The sequence below is a fragment of the Zootoca vivipara genome, chromosome 12 (assembly GCF_965207765.1).
Source record: "Zootoca vivipara chromosome 12, rZooViv2.hap1.1, whole genome shotgun sequence".
Lineage (NCBI taxonomy): Eukaryota > Metazoa > Chordata > Lepidosauria > Squamata > Lacertidae > Zootoca > Zootoca vivipara.
In genome coordinates, this window is record NC_142595.1 from 28,026,666 (window position 1) to 28,051,136 (window position 24,471).

Below are 24,471 nucleotides of genomic sequence, written 5' to 3' on the forward strand. Positions count from 1 at the left end.
TGAGAGCCACGGCAACAACAAATCAAATGTCCACCCTATCTACTATACATGTATAAGATGATCCCCACTTTTTATCATAATTTTTAAAGAAAAAAAACCTAGTCTTATACATGGAAAGTATGGTATATAGCTGCATACTACATATTAAGCTAACATTTAGTTTGACCCTGAGGATGAACATCTTCTAGACATTGCATTAAATGATTCTATTTTACTTTCCACCCTGTTGCTTAGGCCCTATGTTGGGTGCCACTCAGATCCCAGATTTTATTTAACACATACACAGGTTAGGGTTTTTAATATAGTAGCACTTATAGTTTGACTATGATTCCACTGGAAATGCGAATGGTACTAATAATCTCTTCTTTTTAATGCATATCATTAAGTCTGTTTATTCTAAAAGGCTTTTCTAGGTCAGCATTCCTAGGTATTTTTCATGCTGTCTTTATGGATGGAACTAGTGCATTTTTATAAGTATAATATTCTGTTTTTTCCTCGTTTTTTGCACACTGACACAATATTTTTAAATGATGTACTGTTTCTTAAAAGGAAAGAAAAAAGTTTTGTGCATTTGCAGAATTTCTGATCAGTCTCTGTGCTTGGCTTCTTCTTATGGTGGCAGGACACTTATCAGTTGTTGTTGTTTTCTTATTCCCAAACAGAGAACACTAAAACAATGATCAATGAAACAGCACTGACCGAATTTCTCATCTTGGGCTTCTCTGGTCTTCAGGAGCTGCAGCTGTTGCTCTTCTCATTCTTTCTTATCACATACATCTGCACTCTGGTGGGGAACATCTCCATCATTACCATTGCCTGCCTGGACCCTCAGCTTCACACACCCATGTACTTCTTCCTAGGGAACCTCTCTTTTCTGGATATCTGTTATACCAGCACCAATGTCCCTCAGATGCTGGTCCACCTTCTCTCAGAGAAAAAAAGCATCCCATATGCCAGTTGTGTAACTCAGCTTTATTTCTTTGTCTCATTTGTGGGTACCGAGTGCATCCTGCTGGCTGCCATGGCCTATGACCGCTTTGTAGCTATATGCCACCCTTTGCACTATACAACCACCATGAAGAAAGGGTTTTGTCTCCAGTTGTCCGGTGCCTGTTGGGCAAGTGGTTTTCTCAACTCAGCTGTGCACACCTACTTTACCTTCCAACTACCATTCTGTGGGGTAAATCAGCTCAATTATTTCTTTTGTGATATCCCTCCTCTTCTGAAGATTTCTTGTGGAGACACTTCCCTCAATGAGATCATTCTTCTTGTCATTGGGGTCTTCATAGGATGGACCCCATTTGTTTGCATTGTTCTCTCTTATGTCTACATCATCTCCACTATCTTGAAGATACGCTCCACTGAAGGAAGGCTCAAAGCCTTCTCTACCTGTGCCTCACACCTGACCATTGTCCTCTTGTATTATGGGAGTGCCATCTTCACCTACGTCCGTCCAATTTCTACCTACTCTTTAGACAAAGATAGAATAATTTCTGTCATTTACAGCATTGTCACACCCATGCTGAACCCTTTAATCTATACCTTGAGAAACAAAGTTATTAAGGGTGCAGTGAAAAGTATATTTATGGGGAAGCTGTATTTAAAATGAAAGAATAGTTGGATGTTATCTTAGGTGGTAGTGGTGGTGGTGATTAACTTGTTCAGTTGGTTAGGGCATGGTGCTGAAAACACCAAGGTTGAAGGTTTCATCCCCATATGGGACAGCTGCATATTCCTGCATTGAACGGGTTGGACTCAATTAACCTACGGCTCCCTTCCATCTCTACTGTTCCATGATTATTTGATTCTATGAACATTCAATCTTCACCTATTTATTGCTTGGGATTAACATAAACAAAAATAAGATGGACAATGACTGAATTACCACAGTGGCATTTTAGTATCATGAAATTAAACTTGCTTTCATTTGTCTTTCTCTTTTTCTATCTGGTTTATGTGTATATGTGTGAGAGAAGGAGACATTTCATGAGAGAAAGACCTGAGTTTTAATTCTAATATTCTTTTATTTTTGAAACTCAACTGTAAGATCTTTAATACTCAAACCTGAATTGGTGCAACTAATTTATTTTTTGCCATATTCATATTTCTTCTAGTGTACAGATCTGGTTGGATTGGCTCACAGCACATTCACAAGTCCTGTGGTGTATGGCTTTTGCTTCACAATCTGCTTTCCTACAGGATCTTCTTGCCTAATAGATTCTACACAGATATTCCACCTTTTCAAAGGGAAGGTTTAGAAATGCTTTTTAAGAATTAGCCCTCTCCAGATTGTTTTGGGGACAGATGCATAGCTCGATGTGTGGCCCTTGAGATGGCTTGAGGCAAATAATACTGATTGGGGCCCCAGAACAAATTGGTGGTGTGTCCTTGCACAGCTCTAGTAAAAATGTGAATAATAGACAAATTGCATACAAAAAATGTGGATATTAGGAGAGATGTGCAGCAGAATGATGGCCAATTTTCCCAAAGACTTTTTTAAAACAAGGTGGGTGGGGCAGAAAGCCAATGTGAAGAAAGATGGCTTCTTGAGACTGTTGTTCCTGAGAAGCACCAGAATCCTATCTCCCTGAACTGGTAGCTATGATTCACAGTTCCCCTACAGTGATGTGACATTGTACAGAGGGAATGTCAGTGAACCTAAACTTAAACTGAATGACCTCTCCTGTTTATTTTTTTTCAAGCCATGGGAGAAGGATAGGTCTAATGAGGGCTTGCAATGAGACCAGGCCACACCAAGCATGGCTCCTACCTTGACAAACTCTGGTGAAGCTTTAAGGAACAGAGATCTTAATCTCAGGGACTTGTTCACTTCCCATACAAGGCATTGTTAAAGAAACAAGGGAATATATTATATATATGGCCCCAACATCTGGTGGATATTTCACAGAGACAGCTGGAAATGAGCCTTGAATGCAGTAAGCAAATTCATCATTTACAATGTGACAACATGGAGATCAGGGACAAACTGAAAGAGACTGAGACCTCTGAGTGCAGGCAGAAGCTTTACTTGTGTAGATTTCAAAAAGTGGTGAGGCCAGATCTAACTTTCTTCATTGTCACTTGGTTCAAGACACTAATTCCTGGCATTCACTTTAATTGTTTTTAATATTGTTTTAATGCTGTAACCCACAATGAGACCTTAGGGTGAAGGGCAATTAATAAATATAACAACTCCACAACTAACAGGATAGTACACATGACAACCAGACAGCCATGGTTCTAAGAAACCCTTAGAAAATGTCGTGATCTGAAACCATTTATGGAAAGTCTCAAGATGTGGGAATCCAATACCAGTGGGTTTTTCCCTTTCAGCTAGTTGTAATGGGAGGCCTGATGCAACTCAATATCACTAACAGATGTGAGGCTACTGATCTATTGACAGCAATACATCTTGAATTATGTCCAGAGGCAGTGCACAATGACCCATAAGTAGACGGAGAAGAAGATGCAGGAGAAATCGTAGACACCAGATGGGAAGAAGTTTCTGCTTCAAACACACACGGAGAGAGATTTAGATCCTCACCCCGCTCCTGCAAAAATAAGCAAAATAAAAGAAACAGTTACATTTCGGGGCCCCGCAGCATAAGTGGGGAGCACCTTCTAAACACCCTTTAAACACCCTGTCTGCCAACCTCTCTTCAATCCATACAAAAATGATGTACCCCAAAATATCCATAACTACCATAGAACTGAAGCTCTAAGGCCAGCAGGGAGCTAGAGGACATGTGGGAGAGTGGCTGTTTATTATACAGCGGAAAGGAGCAACGAAGAATACTAAGACTTTGACAAGGTGCCCCATGATATTCTTGTAAAGAGGCTGGTAAAATGCGGGCTAGACAATGCTACCATTCAGTGGATTTGTAACTGGCTGACTGACCGAACCCAAAGGGTGCTCATCAATGGCTCCTCTTCATCCTGGAGAGTAGTGACTAGTGGGGTGCCACAGGGTTCTGTCTTGGGCCCAGTCTTATTCAACATCTTTACCAATGACTTAAATGATGGGCTTGAGGGCATCCTGAGCAAGTTTGCAGATGACACCAAACTGGGAGGGGTGGCTAATACCCCAGAGGACAGGATCACACTTCAAAATGACCTTAATAGATTAGACAACTGGGCCAAAGCAAACAAGATGAATTTTAACAAGGAGAAATGTAAAGTATTACACTTGGGCAAACAAAAATGAAAGGCACAAATACAGGATGGGAGACACCTGGCTTGAGAGCAGTACATGTGAAAAGGATCTAGGAGTCCTGGTAGACCACAAACTTGACATGAGTCAACAGTGTGATGCAGCAGCTAAAAAAGCCAGTGCAATTCTGGGCTGCATCAATAGGAGTATAGCATCTAGATCAAGGGAAGTAATCGTACCACTGTATTCTGCTCTGGTCAGACCTCACCTGGAATACTGTGTCCAGTTCTGGGCACCACAGTTCAAGAAGGATACTGACAAGCTAGAACGTGAAATGGTCAAAGGCCTGGAAACAATGCTTTATGAGGAACGGCTTAGGGAGCTGGGTATGTTTAGCCTGGAGAAGAGAAGGTTAAGGGGTGATATGATAGCCATGTTCAAATATATAAAAGGATGTCATATAGAGGAGGGTGAAAGGTTGTTTTCTGCTGCTCCAGAGAAGCAGACACGGAGCAATGGATTCAAACTACAAGAAAGAAGATTCCACCTAAACATTAGGAAGAGCTTCCTGACAGTAAGAGCTGTTCAACAGTGGAATTTGCTGCCAAGAAGTGTGGTGGAGTCTCCTTCTTTGGAGGTCTTTAAGCAGAGGCTTGACAGCCATATGTCAAGAATGCTTTGATGGTGTATCCTGCTTGGCTGAGGGTTGAACTGGATGGTCCTTGTGGTCTCTTCCAACTCTATGATTCTATGATTCTATTCTATGATTCTATTCCTTGTGATTAAAGTAAGCAAGAATAAGAAAAACAGTGACTATGAATTATCACAGTGACATTTCATTAACATTGTTTAAACAGCCAAAATTTCTAGTTCTGCTTTCATTTATTATATTTTGTTGCAATGGCCATATTTTAATTCTAATGTTGTTTTTACTTTTGAAACTCAACTCCCAGATCTCACATGATCACGTTGATCAACCTTTATTGGTGCAACTAATCTGTTTATCCATTCTGAAGGAAATCAGCCCTGAGTGCTCACTGGAAGGACAGATCCTGAAGCTGAGGCTCCAATACTTTGGCCACCTCATGAGAAGAGAAGACTCCCTGGAAAAGACCCTGATGTTGGGAAAGATTGAGGGCGCTAGGAGAAGGGGACAACAGAGGACGAGATGGTTGGACAGTGTTCTCGAAGCTACGAACATGAGTTTGACCAAACTGTGGGAGGCAATGTAAGACAGGAGTGCCTGGCGTGCTCTGGTCCATGGGGTCATGAAGTGTTGGACACTACTAAACAACAACAATCTGTTTATTTATGCCATATTTTCCTTTCCTCTACCAAGCTCTAGACAGAATTCATGGCTCTTCACGCACAGAAATACAGTGTCATATACAAACAGTGCAACTAGTAACCAACGCTTCATTTGTCAATGATCCATAAATATTGCAAAATATATTTCTTATGTTAAAAATTTGACATCTTTGCTCTCCCATAAGTTGGCACCCCTGGTTCCTATACCAGAAATAATGGAAGCAATCAGCTCATTATATGAATGTGTGCCTAACAAACCATTTCCTGGGAACACATTGTGTTTGGAAAGCAGGTCCTGTGTGCATAATTATGTCTGAATTAACAAGCATAAGATTGTGCTGCATGATTAGTGTTTTAAAGTGAGTAAATGCAAACATTATTACATTATTATTATTACATAGTTAGGATCCCCATTAGTATACAACACTTTGGTTTTCTGGAACCTTGTTCAGAAGACACATAATTAATCACAGGAGACGTTCAGTTCTAGGATATATTTTCTTAGCTAAGCAAAAACAAGATGAAATATTGGGGGTGGGGGGAGGGATTGAGTTAATAAACAAATGCCTCATTGCTGAGATGTATATCGTATATGTAGGAAGTGGATATAGAACTTCTGTTGTGTGCTGAAAATTAAAAAGCCATAGTACAATACTTTGCTTTATGGGAAAGAAAAATCACAGAGAGAGATACAGGAAGGTGCAATACATCAAGCATAAAGAACAACAACTTTAAAAAACAGCAGATCCAGGTAGGCAGCAGTGTTGGTCTGTCGTAGTCATAATAAATAACAAGATGAAAGATAATAAATAAATAAATTATTAAAAGATGATCAAAAAAGAACTCCCTTAGCTTTAGCATGTAATATGGGACATGAAAAAAGGGGGGGGAGGAAAAAAAGCAAGGTAATGTCTCTGCTTTTTAAGATGCTGTCTAGGTTTGTCATTGCTTTTCTCCCAAGAAGCAGGCGTCTTTTAATTTCATGACTGCTGTCACCATCTGCAGTGATCAAGGAGCCCAAGAAAGTAAAATCTCTCACTGCGTCCATTTCTTCCCCTTCTATTTGCCAGGAGGTGATGGGACCAGTGGCCATGATCTTGGTTTTTTTTATGTTGAGCTTCAGACCATATTTTGCGCTCTCCTCTTTCACCCTTGTTAAAAGGTTCTTTAATTCCTCCTCACTTTCTGCCATCAAGGTTTTGTCATCTGCATATCTGAGGTTGTTGATATTTCTTCCGGCAATCTTAATTCCGGTTTAGGAATCATCTAGTCCAGCCTTTCGCATGATGAAAAAAAGCAGAGACATTACCTTGCCGACAAAGGTCCGTATAGTTAAAGCTATGGTTTTCCCAGTAGTGATGTATGGAAGTGAGAGCTGGACCATAAAGAAGGCTGATCACCGAAGAATTGATGCTTTTGAATTATGGTGCAGGAGGAGACTCTTGAGAGTCCCATGCAACAAACCTATCCATTCTGAAGGAAATCAGCCCTGAGTGCTCACTGGAAGGACAGATCATGAAGCTGAGGCTCCAATACTTTGGCCACCTCATGAGAAGAGAAGACTCCCTGGAAATGACCCTGATGTTGGGAAAGATTGAGGGCACTAGGAGAAGGGGACGTCAGAGGACAAGATGGTTGGACAGTGTTCTCGAAGCTACGAACATGAGTTTGACCAAACTGCGGGAGGCAGTGGAAGACAGGAGTGCCTGGCGTGCTATGGTCCATGGGATCACGAAGAGTCGGACACGACTAAACGACTAAACAACAACAACAATGGGACATGAATCCAATATCTTTATTCAGACCAGGTCTCTCCATAGTTTTTAGTTTGGTAATTAGTTGTACTGCAACTTCTCTTTCAAGTATATTTCTATTTATTTATTTTTTGCAATAGGACAGCTACTTTAAGATCTTGTATAGAATGTCCTGGAAGATTGAAATGTTCTCCTATTGGTTTCTCTGTTTTATGATTCTACATTACCAAAGTAAAAAAAAATGGATAGATGTGGTCTGAATAGAGATATTGGATTGATGTCCCATTATACATGCTAGGGTTAATTTTGGTCATCTATCTCTTTAAAAATCCCTTGCCCTTCCCTGTGGAACCAACTGCCATCATTAACAGTCATCAACAGTTATAAGGTTGTAGCAACCTCTGCTTCAGAGTATCTGAAGAAGTGTGTATACACACGAAAGCTCATACCTAGAAAGTTTATACTTAGTTGGTCTTTAAGGTGCTACTGGAATTTAAAAAACAAAACAAAAAAAAAACATTTTTTGAAAGATTCTTTTAATGATTGTCTTAAAACCAAAAGACTTGATTATCTTAAGGGAGTTCTTTTTATATATATATATATATATATATATATATATATATATATATATATATCATCTTGTTCTTCATTTCAAAAAAGCAGTTGATACTCCATATTTACCTGGCCATTCAACAAAACAATATATTGCTAAACCAGTGAGAAATGATTCTTGACAGGAATACATTAAGCTTTCAAATGAAACTAATAATGACAAAATTTCAAAAAAATACAGGGGCATGTTATTAATGTTAGGTGCAACATTAAAATTACATATTCTCTGGACCCTCCTCCTCCATGCAACAATGTTCAGCAGCAGAAAATGATTGTCCTGGAGTCATGGGGAGCTCTGGGTAAGGGCTGTCCTAGAAGAGCTACAAATGTAACGTTTGAAACTGTGGAGGGCAAAGCCTTCTTGGTAAGGATGGAACTCACTCCCCTAATGATACAATTCTCTTCCTCCCTCTCTCCTTTTAGATAGGCCCTGAAGAAAGGCCCTTATCTGTGTTTAACTAGGGATAATTGTTGGTACTGTAAGTTTTTCAGTGACTGTGAATTATATTTTTGATTGGGTTGATATTAAATGAATATCTGACTTTTCTCTTATTTAGAAGGAGGCGGAGAAGAAGAGGAGGAGGAGTTTGGATTTGATATCCCGCTTTATCACTACCCGAAGGAGTCTCAAAAAGGCTAACATTCTCCTTTCCCTTCCTCCCCCACAACAAACACTCTGTGAGGTGAGTGGGGCTGAGACACTTCAGATAAGTGTGACTAACCCAGGTCACCCAGCAGCTGCATGTGGAGGAGTGGAGACGCGAACCCGGTTCCCCAGATTACGAGTCTACCGCTCTTAACCACTACACCACACTATTATAGATTATAATAGTGACTTTTCGCCCTTGTCTCTTGGTTTTGAAAAATACATTCTATGTCACTTTGGGAAGATATTTTTATTAGGAAAGTTAACATGGAAATATCTTCCATAAAAATTAAAATAAAATGACACCACTGACATGTGCAGTGCTTGATGATGTCTAATAATTCACTAATTTGCATTAGGGTCTTTCCCCCCTTCTTCAGACATACAGTATGGAAAAAAAAGAGGGAAATAAAACCATCATCACAGAATTAATTCTGCAGGGATTTGGGGATTTTCAAGATCTACGGATTGTCATCTTCCTCTTGTTTCTAGCCATCTACATCCTTACAATGACTGGGAACATTCTCATTGTTGGATTAGTTGTGACAAACCACAACCTCCACACTCCCATGTACTTTTTCCTGGCAAACCTGTCTTGTTTGGAGACCTTCTACAGTTCAACCATCTTGCCCAAGGTCCTTGTCAGTTCCCTGACTGCAGACAGAGCCATTTCCATCCCTGGCTGCATTGCACAATTCTATTTCTTTACTGCTCTGGTAGTCACTGAATGTGGTCTCCTAGCTATGATGTCTTATGACAGGTATGTAGCAATATGTAAACCACTGCATTATGGAACTCATATGACGGCTGAGCGATGTCTTGCCATGGCAGCTGGATGTTGGATTACTGGGTTTTTGGCAATGTCAGTAATGATGTTTCTGATGACAAGGTTAACATTTTGTGGTCCCAATGAAATAGAACATTTCTTCTGTGACTTTACCCCTGTGGCAAAAATTGCTTGCAGTGAATCTCAGAAATTTGAACTAATGGGTTTCATATTCTCAACCATTTTCACTGTGCCTACATTTTTGTTGACTCTGACCTCATACACATTTATTGTAACCACTATCCTGAGAATCCCCTCTGCTACTGGAAGGAAAAAGGCCTTCTCTACATGCTCATCTCACCTTTTTGTGGTGACAATTTATTATGGCACCTTAATCATAGTCTATGTGCTGCCCAATAATGAAAATATGAGAAAGCTAAACAAAGTCTTCTCTGTTTTTTACACCATTCTAACTCCTCTGGTCAATCCGCTGATATACAGTCTGAGGAATAGGGAAGTGAAAGAGTGCCTTATGAAATCTGTTGGTAAACTGACTAATGGCATATGGTCAAAGGAAATTCAAGGAACTGTTTTTAGTATGGGATAGAATCCTAAACAGATCACCCTAGATTCATTTCCTTCACTTCAAATTGACTCCAATTTCCCAGTATTGCAATATTCTCAGCTCAGTTATCATGTTCATTTTGAAGCATAAGTAACAGTGAGATATGATGAAAACATCCATGGCTGATAGATATCTATTGGCAAGCTGACTTGGGGCATAATGCCCCAGAATCTAAAGAACTGTTTAAGTTTAGAGTAGAAATTAATGCTTACTGGTGGAGGATAGTGAAGTCTTTAAATATTGTCTAAATCTTTTTCTGGGACATCAGGCAAATTGGATCAGCAGTCAACTTGGAAATATACCCTTTCACCTGGAGGGTTTTCATATTCTTTACCACACAGAGAGACCCATCTGTTTTCCCTACTGGGAAAAAAACCATGCAAAAGCTGACATGAATTCTCCAGAAGAGTAGATAGCATTGGGACAGGGCTATTTGAGGAAAACAGATTAAGCGAGTTTTAAGCAGCATGGACAGGTGCCCCCCTCTACACACAACTTTCTGAATGTCATCGACACGACAAGCCACTGAAAAGGTGTGAGCATGAGTCATCACACATGTCCAAGCACTATTATGTTTGAATCTGTTTTAGTATAGATATAAATAAACTTGCCTGACAAGTTTAGATAGTCCACTGTACTAATTACCACACACCTGATTTCATTAACCCTTTTCACTTTGTTACATTGAGCAACAAGCAAACTTTTCCAGTTCCCGTCTTAGTCCTCTGATGCCTTTTCTAAAGACTTAACATGCTTAACGATCAAACCCAACTCTTCTTTAATGAAGGGATATTGGGAGGTAAATGTGCCAGAATTTCCTAGCAGACTGGGACAATTTTGTCAAATTTTAATGACCTAATCATCAACTTTACTTTTTAATATGACCCCAGGTGGTTTAGTTACTCATTTAAATGAGACATAAGAGACACACACCTCTAGGGGACATTACTTTAGACATTACATACACAAAAACAAGTAGAAGGTGTAGTTGACATTGGTCCTCAGAATATAATGTCTTCTTAGCATGAAATTTCATCTGTATAAATGAAATGGATGCAGAAGACAAACTTCTACCATCTATGCAATGAAGGCAGGAGAGGAACAGTGCAATAATTTACAGGAAAGCGAAAGCAAAGTGTCAGAACAAGACAGATAGATTATCAGATACAAGAATCATGATGATGAAGAAAAGGCTCTCCATATTCTGCATTTGAAGTTTATCACTCAACATAATAATATATAATTAAACTAAGAAATTATTGTCATGAAGGTGAGGAAAAGGATAATGCACAACAAATGCATGACTGAAGAAAGAAAGTGCATGACAATATAAGTCACTGATATTAAATGAAGGAAAGCTTTCATTGACTACTGAAAGGGAAAAAAGATCCACTGCTGCTAGGCACAAAGGATGACAACCAGAGAAGAGAGGAATCAAACCATCATCACAGAATTTATTCTGCAGGGATTTGGGGATTTTCAAGACCTACAGATTGTCCTCTTCATCTTGTTTCTAACAATATACATCCTTACAATGACTGGGAACATCCTCATTGTTGGATTAGTTGTGACAAACCACAACCTCCACACTCCCATGTACTTTTTCCTTGCAAACCTGTCTTGCTTGGAGATCTTCTACACTTCAACCATCTTGCCCAAGGTCCTTGTCAGTTCCCTGACTGCAGACAGAGCTATTTCCATCCCTGGCTGCATTGCACAATTCTATTTCTTTACTACTCTGATAGTTACTGAATGTGGTCTCCTAGCTATGATGTCTTATGACAGGTACGTAGCAATATGTAAACCACTGCATTATGGAACCCATATGACTGAGAAGCGATGCGTTCTCATGGCAGCTGGCTGTTGGATTACTGGGTTTTTATCGATGTCAGTAATGACGTATCTGATCACAAGGTTGACATTTTGTGGTCCCAATGAAATAGAACATTTCTTCTGTGACTTTACCCCCATAACAAGTATTGCTTGCAGTGAAACTCAAACATTAGAGATGATGAGCTTCATATTCTCAACCATTTTCACCTTGCCACCCTTCTCATTGACTGTGACCTCATACACATTTATCATTACCACCATCCTGAGAATCCCATCTGCCACTGGAAGGCGAAAAGCCTTCTCCACTTGCTCATCTCACCTTGTTGTAGTTACAATTTATTATGGGACCCTAATCTTAGTTTATGTGTTGCCCAAGTCGGAAAATATGAGAAAGCTGAACAAAGTCTTCTCTGTTTTTTACACCATCCTAACACCTCTGGTCAATCCCCTGATATACAGTCTCAGGAACAAGGAAGTGAAAGGGTCTCTTAGGAAATCTATTGGAAAGCTGCATAAGACCATAGGGAATCAAAGGCACTAATTTTGGATTAGGGGAGAAATTGGTGACTTCATCTTACAGATACTGAAGCCTTTATATCAGGGGTAGGCAACCTAAGGCCCAGGGGCTGGATGCGGCCCAATCGCCTTCTCAATCCAGCCCACGGACGGTCCGGGAATCAGCATGTTTTTACATGAGTATAATGTGTGCTTTTATTTAAAATGCATCTCTGGGTTATTTGTGGGGCCTGCCTGGTGTTTTTACATGAGTATAATGTGTGCTTTTATTTAAAATGCATCTCTGGGTTATTTGTGGGGCATAGGAATTCATTCATATTATTTTCCAAACTATAGTCCGCCCCACCACATGGTCTGAGGGACTGTGGACTGGCCCATGACTGAAAAATATGCTGACCCCTGCTTTATATACTGTCTAAATCTCTTTCTTTCTCTTGTCATACATATAGTGATGGGACAGAAGAAATTATACTATTCTTCTTGTGTCATTCATTATCACCATTCATGATCTGCTGAATGCTACCTGCTGTAGCTTGGAGCTAGGTGTGTACACTGTAGTTTATTGAGTGCTGAAAGGGACACGACTAAGGACCACCTGAAGAAGCCCCATGAACCTTTTTGCCTGCCAATAAAAGCAACCCCAGAACGAGTGCAGAATTCAGCTGGTTCCAAGGCTCTTTTTTGTTATGAAATCTTGGAGGCGTTCTGTGAGGTTTTGCGGCTCTAGGTGAAAGCTGGAAGTCTGTGGGTTGTTGAGTGGGGTGGTGTACCACAGGAGAATGAATTGATATTTGTTTGTATTTATTTGTAACTTGTGCTACTGATTTTATTTTGTGTTTTGAAAACATTTTTGTTGTTTATCTTTGCTTTATAGAACTTGTATATACATTATTATATAAAGTGGTGTATGTGTATATATATATATATATATATATATATATATATATATATATATATATATATATATGGTCTAAACAACAAATAAATGATAATAAATTCCAGATCAACCCTATTGAGTGGTGTCCAATAGCACCTTTCTACTGACAGAATGCGTTTTTAAAAGCAGAATGGGGAGGGAGGAGGTTTTCAGAGATTTACCTTTCACTGCACATTTCACCTCCTCTAAATCTGCTGCAAAGGGACCGTGCAAAGGGGAGGATGGAGGGGTGAAAATTACCTCCCCATCCCGCTGATTGATTCCTCTTTCTCAGAAAATTGCTAGCATTGGTTTTGTTGTTGTTGTTGGTAGTACCGTGTTTCTCACATTATAAAACATCCCTACAAAATAAGGCATGGCAGGATTTTTCTGAGGTGGCAAAATATAAGGCATACCTCGAAAATAAGCCATACCGCAGGTCTGTGGCAAAGAAGAGGAAAAGGAAGGGGGCTGCTCGGAACCGGATGCTGCTGCTGCGTTAACCCCCGGAACCCGGCTGCAGCCTTTGCGCGCGGTGCGCGAAGCCCCGGGTCCCGGCAGGACCCTCAGCGCACAGTGCGCGAAGCCCCGGGACCCGGCTACAGCCTTTGTGCGCGGCGCGCGAAGCCCCGGGACCCGGCTGCAGCCTTTGTGCGCGGCGCGCGAAGCCCCGGGACCCGGCTGCAGCCTTTGTGCGCGGCGCGCGAAGCCCCGGGACCCGGATGCAGCCTTTGTGCGCGGCGCGTGAAGCCCCGGGACCCGGCTGCAGCCTTTGTGCGCGGCGCGCGAAGCCCCGGGACCTGGCTGCAGCCTTTGTGCGCGGCGCGCGAAGCCCCGGGACCCGGCTGCAGTCTTTGCGCGCGGCGCGCGAAGCCCCGGGACCCGGCTGCAGCCTTTGCGCGCGCCGCGCGAAGCCCCGACACCCGGATGCAGTCTTTGCGCGCGCCGCGCGAAGCCCCGACACCCGGATGCAGCCTTTCCACGCGCCGCGCGAAGCCCCCGCTTGCAGACAGGCAAGCGCACGAACGAACGAGGGAGGTGAGGAAATGGCCAGGAGAGGTTTCCCACCCACCCCTCCTCCTCCCTCGGCCTTCACATATGGTAGCTGGGCAGCCAGTCACCGGCTCTAACTAAGGTATGGACTTTTTACCTCAGGCGGGGAAATGGGGTGGGGGTCGGTTGGCGGCGAGGGAGGGGCGGAAGGAATCTGAGGGGTTGCATTCTGACGCGCATCTTGCCCCCCGCCGCACAAAGCGGGTTGAGGATGTGCGCCCGGCTGAGGTGCAGGCATGGGGGGGGGGGGAGAGAGCAGCAAACGTTTCCTCAGGCGATCCGAAATAGCAGGGTGACTCCCTTGCCTGCCTGCCTGACTCAATCAACTCAGCAAAACCACCTCCGCTCCCCAGCTCACTGCCCGGTGTGGGAGCGAGAGGACACACACTCGCAACAGGACACACAAAACACGATAGCGGGGGAAGCTACTGCACTACCCATGTACTGTAATAAAAATAAGACATCCCTTGAAAATAAGCCATGGTGGGTTTTTTTGAGGAAAAAATAAATATAAGACATGTCTTATAATATGAGAAACACGGTACTTAGCATTGCAACACTTGCAGGCTTGCTGTTGCTTGTTTGTATTGCATCTGTTTCACATTGTGACCACTCTGATGCCCTTCATTTTCATGAAGTCAAGGGTGAATATTGGATATATTTCCTTTGCATCAGGAAACATACAATTTATTCTTTGGGACTATCATCACCTTCCAAATTTTCATAGGAATATTTATTTTACTGAAAGAAATATTCATTTGCAAGTTCTTCCCTAGGCCGAATAATTTGAGAATTACTACTGCCTCAGTAGAATTTGCATCTTGAAAGGTGGGGTGTTGGTAATTGCCATCACACCAGAAGGAAATTTTGAGACACACAATATTTTGTGCAAACATGTTATCTATATATATAAAAATGTAAAAAAACTTGAAATTGTCGGCTGCTATGTTCTCCGTAACTGCTTGAACGATCATCCTGAAATTTTGACACAACAATCCAGGCCTCTCCCCGAGGGTTGCAGGGGACAAGAAAAACCTCAAATCACACACCTCGGCAGGTTTAGACCTGCTTTTCCAACAAGTCAAACAGCGCCCTCAAGTGGAATTCCTCCCACAGTACACCCCCTCCCTTCCTGTGAAATCTAAGCCACACCCACAAATCAAATGACATCATCAGCCAAGTAACTGAAAGCACCAAGTCGGCCATTATCAAACCCCTAGGCCCTGCCAGGCTGCTAGGCCTCCACTAGGCCCAGGGGGGGTGGATAACCCACAGCAACGCACTTGGGGCCACGGCAAGGGGTTTTTACTTTTCAATTTAGCACCACTACCCCCCCAAAAAATCCCCCACCAAAATACAAATACCATCCTTCAAAAATAAATATCATCCTTCAAAACATCATGAGATAGGTATCTGAAGAAGTGTGCATGCACACGAAAGCTCATACCAAAATAAAAACTTAGTTGGTCTTTAAGGTGCTACTGAAGGAATTTTTTTACTTTACTTCGATCCAGACCAACACGGCTACCTACCTGTAATCATGAGATACGCCAGTCATGGGGGGGGGGCAAACAGAATAGATCATGGATCGGGATATGTGGGGCCAATCACAGGGATTAGGCAAAACAACGAGCCACACACACAAACTCCGCCTCCGCCACGAGATCCTGTAAAACAGGAGGCCTTGGCTCCATTTTACAGACTAGGCCTTAGCTCTACAGCCATTTAAATACTATCCCGAATGGAGCCCTGGGTGGGAGGTGGGGGGAGGAGAAGCCCAAATAGGTCATGGGCTGATGTAGGGTGTTGGGGGGGTAGATAACCCACAGGGGTTTTTACTTTACAATTTAGCACCACTAACCCCCCCAATCCCCCACCAAAATACAAATACCATCCTTCAAAAATAAATACCATCCTTCAAAACGTCATGAGGGGGAGGGGGACAAACAGAATAGATCATGGATTGGGACACGTGGGAGCAGTCACAGGGATTGACTGTGGGGTTTTCACTTTATAATTTAGTGGGCGTTGTGTCACATGCGAGGCTCCGGTGGCCATTTTAAGTAAGGGCAGTCATGCCCATTTTAACCTAGGCGTTACCATGTTTCTCCAAAAATAAGACACTGTCAAATATTTATTTTTCCTATAAAAAAACCCCACATTGGCTTATTTTCAGGGGATGTCTAATTTTTTATTATGCGTCCAGCCTTGCCTCTTCCTTGGGGCCCTGCAGAACTGCGCCTATCACTATGTCTTATTTTCGGGGTATGGCTTATATTGTGCAAATGCTTAGAAATCCTGCTATGGCTTAATTTAGGGGTATGTCTTATTTTAGGAGAAACAACTGGTTGTAAGCCTCTGTGTCTTTTTTTTATTTAAAAAAACAACAACCATGCACTTTCTCTCCCCAGTTTAAGTCCTCATATATTTGCAGTGTCCACCCCCCACCCCATTTACAATTCCCTACCTTCCCCTTGCCACTTCCTGGGTTTTTTATGGAACTGAACAACTCGGGTGCTTCAGAACGTGCCTTCTGTTGCCAGGCCCTTGCAGGGCCAGACAGAAGCCCGGGCCAGGTAGATAAGATAATGTGGCCCTGTTTTTAACCCTTTTGTTACTTTTTTCATTTTACTGATTGTGAATATGCAGACCGAGGCCCCCTTTAGATTCAGAGGCCCGCGCCAAGTGGCCCATATGACCCCGCTCCTTCTGTCTGGGCCTGTCTGTTGCTATGGGGCTATGGGGCTTCACTATTTGACCCCCCCCCCTCGGGATTTTTTTAAGTAGTTCTCTGCATCCCAGGGCACATCATCACCCCCCATCCTTAATCTAAATATATAGAAATGTTCACAATGTGTGCGCAGGGGTCAATGTATGGAGATACAGGGGGGAGGGGACAACAGAGGGCTCAGACAAAAGTAAATACTGGGAAATGCAACCCAGAAACTGACATTTCCTTCTCCAAGGCTGGGGGCCAATGTAGGAAGATACCGGGGGTAGGGGCCAACACTCCCCAGGGACAACAGAGGGCTCAGACAGAAGTGCATGCTGGGAAATAAAACCCAGAACCGAACAGTTCCTTCTCCAAGGGTGGGGGCCAAGGTATGGAGATACATGGGGGAGGGGCCAACACTCCCCAAGGACAACAAAGGAAAGGGTATCCTACCGAAACACAGGGATGAGCTGGGGTGGAGATAGGAGGGGCAGGATATGTCATGGATCGGGACAGGGTGGGGTGGGGATCACAGGAAAGAACCACAGCAATGTGTGGCCGGGTCAGCTAGTACTTAATAAAATATAGCAAACCAGAGGACCTGCATAACAAACTAATTAAACCAAAATACAGTTGAACCTCGGTTTTTTAATGTCTCCGTTGATGAAGGAGTTTGCTGCCAAGGAGTGTGGTGGAGTCTCCTTCTTTGGAGATCTTTAAGCGGAGGCTTGACAGCCATCTGTCAGGAATGCTTTGATGGTGTTTCCTGCTTGGCAGGGGATTGGACTGGATGGCTCTTGTGGGCTCTTCCAACTCTAGGATTCTATGATTCTATGAACATTTTGGTTTATGAACTCTGTAAACCCAGAAGTAAATGCTTTGGTTTTTGAACACACCTGAGAAGTCGAACATGCCATGTGGCTTCCGCTGAGTGCAAGATCCTGAGGCCTAGCTGTTGGCTGTTGAGTTTTTGGTTTTTGAACATTTCAGAACTTGAACAGTCTTCCGGAATGGTTTATGTTCCAAAACCAAGGTACCACTGTAACCAAATAAAACACACCTGGGCCAGTGAATTCTAATAAATTGGGGGGGGGGGTTCTATCCCTCTCATCACCAGGGCTGCACTCTGTGTTCATGAAGCTAGGTTTGTTTAGGTGTCTCCCTCTATGCTGTGGGCATCCTGGGTGTATGAACCTTATCTGCACACCACAGCCCTGTTGGGCAACATTATCCCCAGTTGTTCTGCCAGGCTGAATGGCACCCTCCAGCAGCATAGGGTGAGGGGGACCATAGGGGAGGTTGCCCCAGGTGCAAAATTATTAGAGGTGCAAAAATTTGACACTCACTGCTGCCTCAATACAGCTGTGTACTTTTGACATTGGGCTCCATTGAAAATAGCTTCTCCAAGACTTACCAGGGGTGGAGGAGTGGCAAATTAAAATGGTGGAATACATGAATCTGGCCAAAATGACGGCAGCAATCAGAAATGTACCTAGACAAAGGATCCAAAACGAATGGCAATTAGTGGAAGACTATTTTAAAAAAGAAGGTATTGAAACTGAGTTGGTGATTTGCTTAACTTAAAGAATGCATGAAGAGAGGGAATTACTAAAAATAAGGATAAGAGATATTATTCTTAGGGAATTAGGTGGAAACAAGTAAAGGAGGAATAGTATGAATAAGCGTTAAGTCGACAATCGGAAGTTTTTTATGGTTTAATTTTAAACGTTTTTGATTGGCTCTTACATCGCCTCCTTTTTTCTTTTGCGTCTTTTTTTTCTTTTCCCTCTTCTTTTTCCTTTTTCTATTTCTTTCTCTTTTTCCTTTTTGCTTTGTGTTAGGTTATATTATGTGAATGAGAATATTGGGGTATAATCTTTACATTATATTTTGATTATTATTTCATTATATGATTTATCTTCAATATTATTTCATTATATATGATTTTGTGCGTTATGATTTTGTTATTATTTATATAATTTATATTATTGTTTCGTTCGAGTATGTATGAATTTAAGAAAATGTATTTTAATATGAATTTCAATAAAGCTTATTTTTAAAAAAGAAAAAAAGAAAGAAAATAGCTTCTCCATGAGAACCAGGAAGTGACCTCTCCAGGTAATGGAATGACTCTTCTTTTCTAACCTTTGTGGATGTACCTAATCAAAAACATTGCATTCTGTGAAGGTGAAAAAATGAATTTGAATGTGACCCCAGGAGACTTAGTTCTTCCTTTAAATGAGACATAGGAGACACTTATCTCTAAGGGACATTAATTTAGATGGATACATGGAAACCAGTGGAAGTGGTATGGGGGTTGGTCCTCAGAACATAAGGTCTCCTTACTGTAAGGGCGGCTCATATGTACAGATGAAATCTATGCAGAACTCAAAGATGCAAATATCAGAACCAGAAAGAGAGATGAAGCATGAAAAAGAGACTGGGAGCATGAAGAAGAGCAGAAGGTCAATCTATGCTCCATATTCTGCACTTCAAGCATATCACTGAACAGAATGAGATAAAGGACTATACAGGTAAGAAACACTGCTCATGGGGGAGGGAAAACAAAACCAATGAGGAAAAGAGGCCAAGACTTCTGTATCTGAGTGATAGTCTTTCCCTAGAAGGTGGGAAGCCAGCAGTGTGACTAGCCTCCACATTCCTGGGGCTAATGGGGGCTATTTTCTATACAATTGCATGACAAGCTGATAAGTAACAGAACATGCTTATGGCTTAATGAGGGATTTGAACCGTGGTCTCCTAGTCTGACACTCTGACCACTACATCACCACCAGTTCTCACTGCAGGACCTTGTAAGGTTCCAAGGATACATGTCTGGCTTCCAGAGAATCTGTTTCTTGTTTTCAGGGGAGTAAGCTGATGGATCAAATGTTATCCCACATGTTTTCCTTTCACTTTCCTTATCTGATCTTTTGGTGATGTCGGTTTCTTGCACAATAACTCCCAATCAACTTTAATTGCCCAAACTAAATTTATCAGTATGCAACTAAACATCACCCAAAAACAGAGACCCAAAGCTTCTTCACCTGAGGATCCCAGAGGGTCATTAGTTGAATGGACATCAGTCAGGGATTCCCTAGCTGTGATTGCAGGGTGATCAATGCAATATGATCCTTGGAATGCTTTCCAACTCTATGATATTATGGTTCTATGGGTTGCCTCTGGCTCTCTTTAGATACGTTGGTTCACTTTTTATTGCCTACTTGTATTTACTCATTTATCTGGGCCATCTGATATCTGTCACAAGGGCATAACTAAAGAAAGATGAGATGTGGGAGATCAAATAATGGTGAGACTATAAACTAATACACTCACCACGTATATCCAATTAAGGACAGCTATCATTGACTGCTAGAAAGAAAAACAACTAAGATTAGTTTAACTCCTTGAATTAATACAGGTAGCTAGCCATGTTGATCTGGCATAGTCGAAACAAAATAAAAAAAATCTTTCCAGCAGCACCTTAGAGACCAACTAAGTTTGTCATAGGTATGAGCTTTTGTGTGCATGCACACTTCTTCAGATACACTGAAGCATAAGTCCCCAAACCCTTATATATAGTCAGATGGTGGGAGGGGGAGGCATTACTCAGAAGGGTGGAGGGAGTGGGTGATTGACAGACTGATAGCTGTTGATGACCGTTAACGACTGCAACTGTTAACGACTGGATTCTTATCTCATTATACATGATAAGCTGGAAGGAATTCTCACCCCTTGCTTTTTCCTGTAGACCATTTGCAGTCGTTAATGGTCATCAACAGCTATCAGTCTGTCAATCACCCACTCCATCCACCCTTCTGAGTAATACCTCCCCTCCCCACCATCTGACTATATACAGTATAAGCATCTGGGGACTTCTGCTTCAGTGTATCTGAAGAAGTGTGCATGCACACGAAAGCTCATACCTATGACAAACTTAGTTGGTCTCTAAGGTGCTGCTGCAAGGAATTTTTTTATTTCCTTGAATTAAATTTCTGAACTTCACCAGAACTACCGGTACATCAACTACAATGCAATCCTCTAAACACCTACTAAGAAGTAAGATCTATTGAGTTCAAAAAGGCTTACTCTTAGATAAATGCATGTAGGATTGTGGCCTTAAGCTGAAGAGACTGCACATGCAGTTGTACAGATATCTTCCTTTCTATCCCCTTCCCACTCTTCTATTTTTGTATCAACGTTTTTATTGATTCATTCAAGTTGGAATACAAAACTAAGGTACTTGTTCTTTGCATTTATTAACACTGACAACAAACAATGTTCCTACTCAATAATCATGGAATGATGTGGGATGTAGAAATGCAAGTTATTCTCATACACTTGTTTTTTGCATTGGTCCATATAGGAAAACCACCATTAATGGAAGTTAACCTTGCACTTTAATAATGAACACATGTATATCCATTACAAAAGCATACACTGACTTTTGACTTAAGAGTAATGCTATTGTGAAATGTGTAACACTAAACCTTCAGATCAATGTGTCTCAAAAAATACACATAAGATATGGAAAGATCTGGCAAAAGAGAATCACCTATGTACTCCCTAGCAAAGCCGTACTTAATAGTGATTGTACTGTATGCAGCAGTTAACAATGGTTAATAATTCAGTGAATTTTATTACATTTCCCCCTAGATTCAAAGGATGACAATGGCAGAATGGAGAAATCAAACCATCATCACAGAATTGATTCTGCAGGGATTTGGGGATTTTCAAGACCTACAGATTGTCCTCTTCATCTTGTTTCTAACTATATACATCCTTACAATGACAGGGAACATCCTCATTGTTGGATTAGTTGTGACAAACCACAACCTCCATACTCCTATGTACTTTTTCCTGGCAAACCTGTCTTGCTTGGAGACCTTCTACACTTCAACCATCTTGCCCAAGGTCCTTGTCAGTTCCCTGACTGCAGATAGAGCTATTTCCATCCCTGGCTGCATCACACAATTCTATTTCTTTAGTTCTCTGATAGTTACTGAATGCAGTCTCCTAGCTATGATGTCTTACGACAGATACATAGCAATATGTAAGCCCCTGCATTATGCAACCCTAATGAACAACAGGCTCTGCCTTCTCATGGCAGCTGGGTCTTGGATTAATGGGTTTCTAGCAATGTCAATAATGATGTACCCAATGACAAGGTTGACGTTCTGTGGCCCCAATGAAATTGAACATTTCTTTTGTGACTTTACCCCAGTAGCAAGAATTGCTTGCACTGAAGCACAAAAATTTGAATTGATGGGTTTCATATTTTCAGTCATTTACATCCTTCCTCCTTTTCTATTGACTTTGACATCATATATGTTCATCATCACCACTATTTTGAGAATCCCATCTGCGACTGGAAGGAAAAAGGCCTTCTCCACATGCTCATCTCACCTAGCCGTGGTTACAATTTATTATGGCACCCTAATCATAGTCTACGTGCTGCCCAATACAGAAAATATGAGAAAGCTAAACAAAGTCTTCTCTGCTTTTTATACCATTCTGACCCCTCTGGTCAATCCACTGATATACAGTCTCAGGAACAGAGAAGTGAAGGAGTCTTTTAGGAAGTCTGTTGGCAGACTGACTCGTAGCTTAATGCCCCAGAAAATCCAAAACAATGTTTTTAAAATAGGGTGAAAACTTGAGCATCCTTCTGGAGGATTCTGATGTGTGTGTTTTTCTCTTGCTTTTCTAAATCCTTTCTCTTGTCATATGTACTGTGGTGCATTATATATTTCTTATATAATTTAAATCTATTTCAGTATTGTAACTTCTATATGTTTTAAAGTATAGCTGTAATTTTTCTCTTTTTTCCTTTTGTAGAATGTTTTGAGGGTTAGTTTGTTTGTTTTTACAATCAAGCAGTCTATAAATTTTATGAAATGAATAAATAAATATTATTACCTGAATCACAACTATCACTGCTTCGGGTGCTTGCAGGACCTTCCATGAGGGAGACTGGATAACTGAAAAGTCATATCCAGTCTGCACACACACACACACAATAAAATCCAAGCTCTTTTATAGAAACATAATTAAAGCAATACGTCAAAAAGTATAGAAAAAGTATATAATGCAATACTTATGATCCTCATACAACACAATTATCTCTATCTATCTATCTATCTATCTATCTATCTATCTATCTATCTATCTATCTATCTTCACCTCAATCTTCCATACACATACCAAGAGTTTAATTCCCCCATTTCCTACCTGGAAGGTTTTCCCTGTTCCTCAGGTTCACACCCTAAGAAACCCACTCTGATCTGCCTCTCTCCCTCCCCTCCCCAAGCCCCTTCCTTTTCTAGCCCTCAATTCTTTCTTTATTTTGAATTGAACCAAAATAGTATTCTTGAGTCCATTGATGTCAATGGGTTTACTTTGAGCCTGACTTAGTTGAGGATCACCTGGTTACATCATATATTGCAAGTGATCCTATGAACTGATGGACTGGTACAGCCTCAAATTATTTTCAAAGGCTTTGGATGCTGAAAGCTCTAACCTCAAAACTTTAAAAAAGTGTTGTCTTGATTAATTGCCCAATGGGGATTTGGAACTGTAGGCTGAACCTGAACTCAATAATTGTCTACAGTGTCTTCTTGGAAAATCCATGTTTCTTATAAGACTTCCATTTGCTGGAGCAATACACACCAGATGAGGTAAGCAGTGGGGGCAGAGATGGGGGTTATCCAATGAAACTTTATTCTTAATAATTAATAACAATAGTTCCTGTTCCACATCTAGGTTTATGTGCACCTATATGCTTAGTAGTTCCTCAACCCTCTTTTATTGTCCATTCCGGGTCACCCAACCACTGCCCCAGTGTCCTTTCTCCTGGCAGATCAAGATGAGCAGGTGACAGCAAAGGTTGCAAGATTTTTAGATGGGGCAATCAGAATAAGATCCACTATTTGTCTATTGATTCAAAACCCTAAAATGTATTTTATATGATTGACTTTTTATTTTTATTCTTTGTATATCATATTGTTGTTTTATTGCTATAGCCAATGGCTGATGCAAATAAAGATTCATTTATTCATTCATAGTTCCTGTTCCACACCTAGGTTTGTGTGCACCTATATGCTTAGTAGTTCCTCACAGGAGCAATTGCAGGAATAAAGGTTTTTTCCTCCTTTATTGCTCTTTTTGCCAATTCAGAAGGAGGTAACCTGAGGTGTCTGACAGCATTGGCAAGTAAAGAACATTATTCCTAAAATGGCCACACACAGTAATGCTCCTCCACACACTCACACACACTTCATTTAGCTTGGCTGAATCATCTGTTGGCATTGGTTTAGTTTTCATGGATGTATCCATTATTGGTTGAACCAATCTCCTATGTCATAAGCCTTTGTGGACTACAGTTAATTTCGTTTGTGTGTTTGTTTTTGCTGAATTGATCCTTTGATATTTACACCCACCTTCCCTCATCCTTGTCCATTCTACTGTTACACTCAACCCCAGGCTCTGATAGGTGAGAGACTCCAAGGGTCCACATTCTTTGGAATGAGGAACAGCAAAGGCTGTGATGTTTTAATAATAATAATAATAATAATAATAA

At 41.3% G+C, this 24,471-nt stretch overlaps 4 protein-coding genes across 5 annotated transcripts; all 4 read left to right on the plus strand.

The window, feature by feature from the left end:
• Positions 1–676: 676 nt before the first annotated feature.
• On the plus strand, positions 677–1,609 carry LOC118094157 (olfactory receptor 5V1-like). The gene has a single exon (XM_035134208.3). It carries the CDS (start codon positions 677–679, stop codon positions 1,607–1,609), a length of 933 nt encoding a protein of 310 aa, XP_034990099.1.
• Positions 1,610–8,859: 7,250 nt separating this feature from the next.
• Positions 8,860–9,843, plus strand: LOC132593121 (olfactory receptor 6F1-like). The gene has a single exon (XM_060282135.2). The coding sequence runs from the start codon at positions 8,860–8,862 to the stop codon at positions 9,841–9,843; it is 984 nt and encodes a 327-aa protein (XP_060138118.2).
• A 1,429-nt stretch (positions 9,844–11,272) lies between these two features.
• On the plus strand, positions 11,273–12,235 carry LOC132593122 (olfactory receptor 6F1-like). Its single transcript, XM_088655058.1, has one exon. The coding sequence runs from the start codon at positions 11,273–11,275 to the stop codon at positions 12,233–12,235; it is 963 nt and encodes a 320-aa protein (XP_088511184.1).
• Positions 12,236–17,543: 5,308 nt separating this feature from the next.
• Positions 17,544–22,544, plus strand: LOC118094527 (olfactory receptor 6F1-like). 2 transcript variants are annotated; one of them, XM_088655067.1, is made up of 2 exons: positions 17,544–17,563; positions 21,578–22,544. In XM_088655067.1, exons 1-2 carry the CDS (start codon positions 17,544–17,546, stop codon positions 22,542–22,544), a joined length of 987 nt encoding a protein of 328 aa, XP_088511193.1. The 2 variants fall into 2 exon arrangements, with proteins under 2 accessions (XP_088511193.1, XP_034990934.1); XM_035135043.3 differs by lacking the exon at positions 17,544–17,563 and having other exon boundaries at positions 21,555–22,544.
• The last annotated feature ends 1,927 nt before the right edge of the window (positions 22,545–24,471 follow it).

What these genes read in the sequence shown, in the direction of transcription:
- LOC118094157 (XM_035134208.3), top strand. Translation starts at nt 677, where the DNA reads ATGATCAATGAAACAGCACTGACCGAATTTCTCATCTTGGGCTTCTCT.
- LOC132593121 (XM_060282135.2), top strand. Translation starts at nt 8,860, where the DNA reads ATGGAAAAAAAAGAGGGAAATAAAACCATCATCACAGAATTAATTCTG.
- LOC132593122 (XM_088655058.1), top strand. Translation starts at nt 11,273, where the DNA reads ATGACAACCAGAGAAGAGAGGAATCAAACCATCATCACAGAATTTATT.
- LOC118094527 (XM_088655067.1), top strand. Translation starts at nt 17,544, where the DNA reads ATGTCTCCGTTGATGAAGGA. An exon ending in ATGTCTCCGTTGATGAAGGA is followed by an intron (nt 17,564 to 21,577) that starts GTTTGCTGCCAA and finishes GGCAGAATGGAG; the next exon opens with AAATCAAACCATCATCACAG.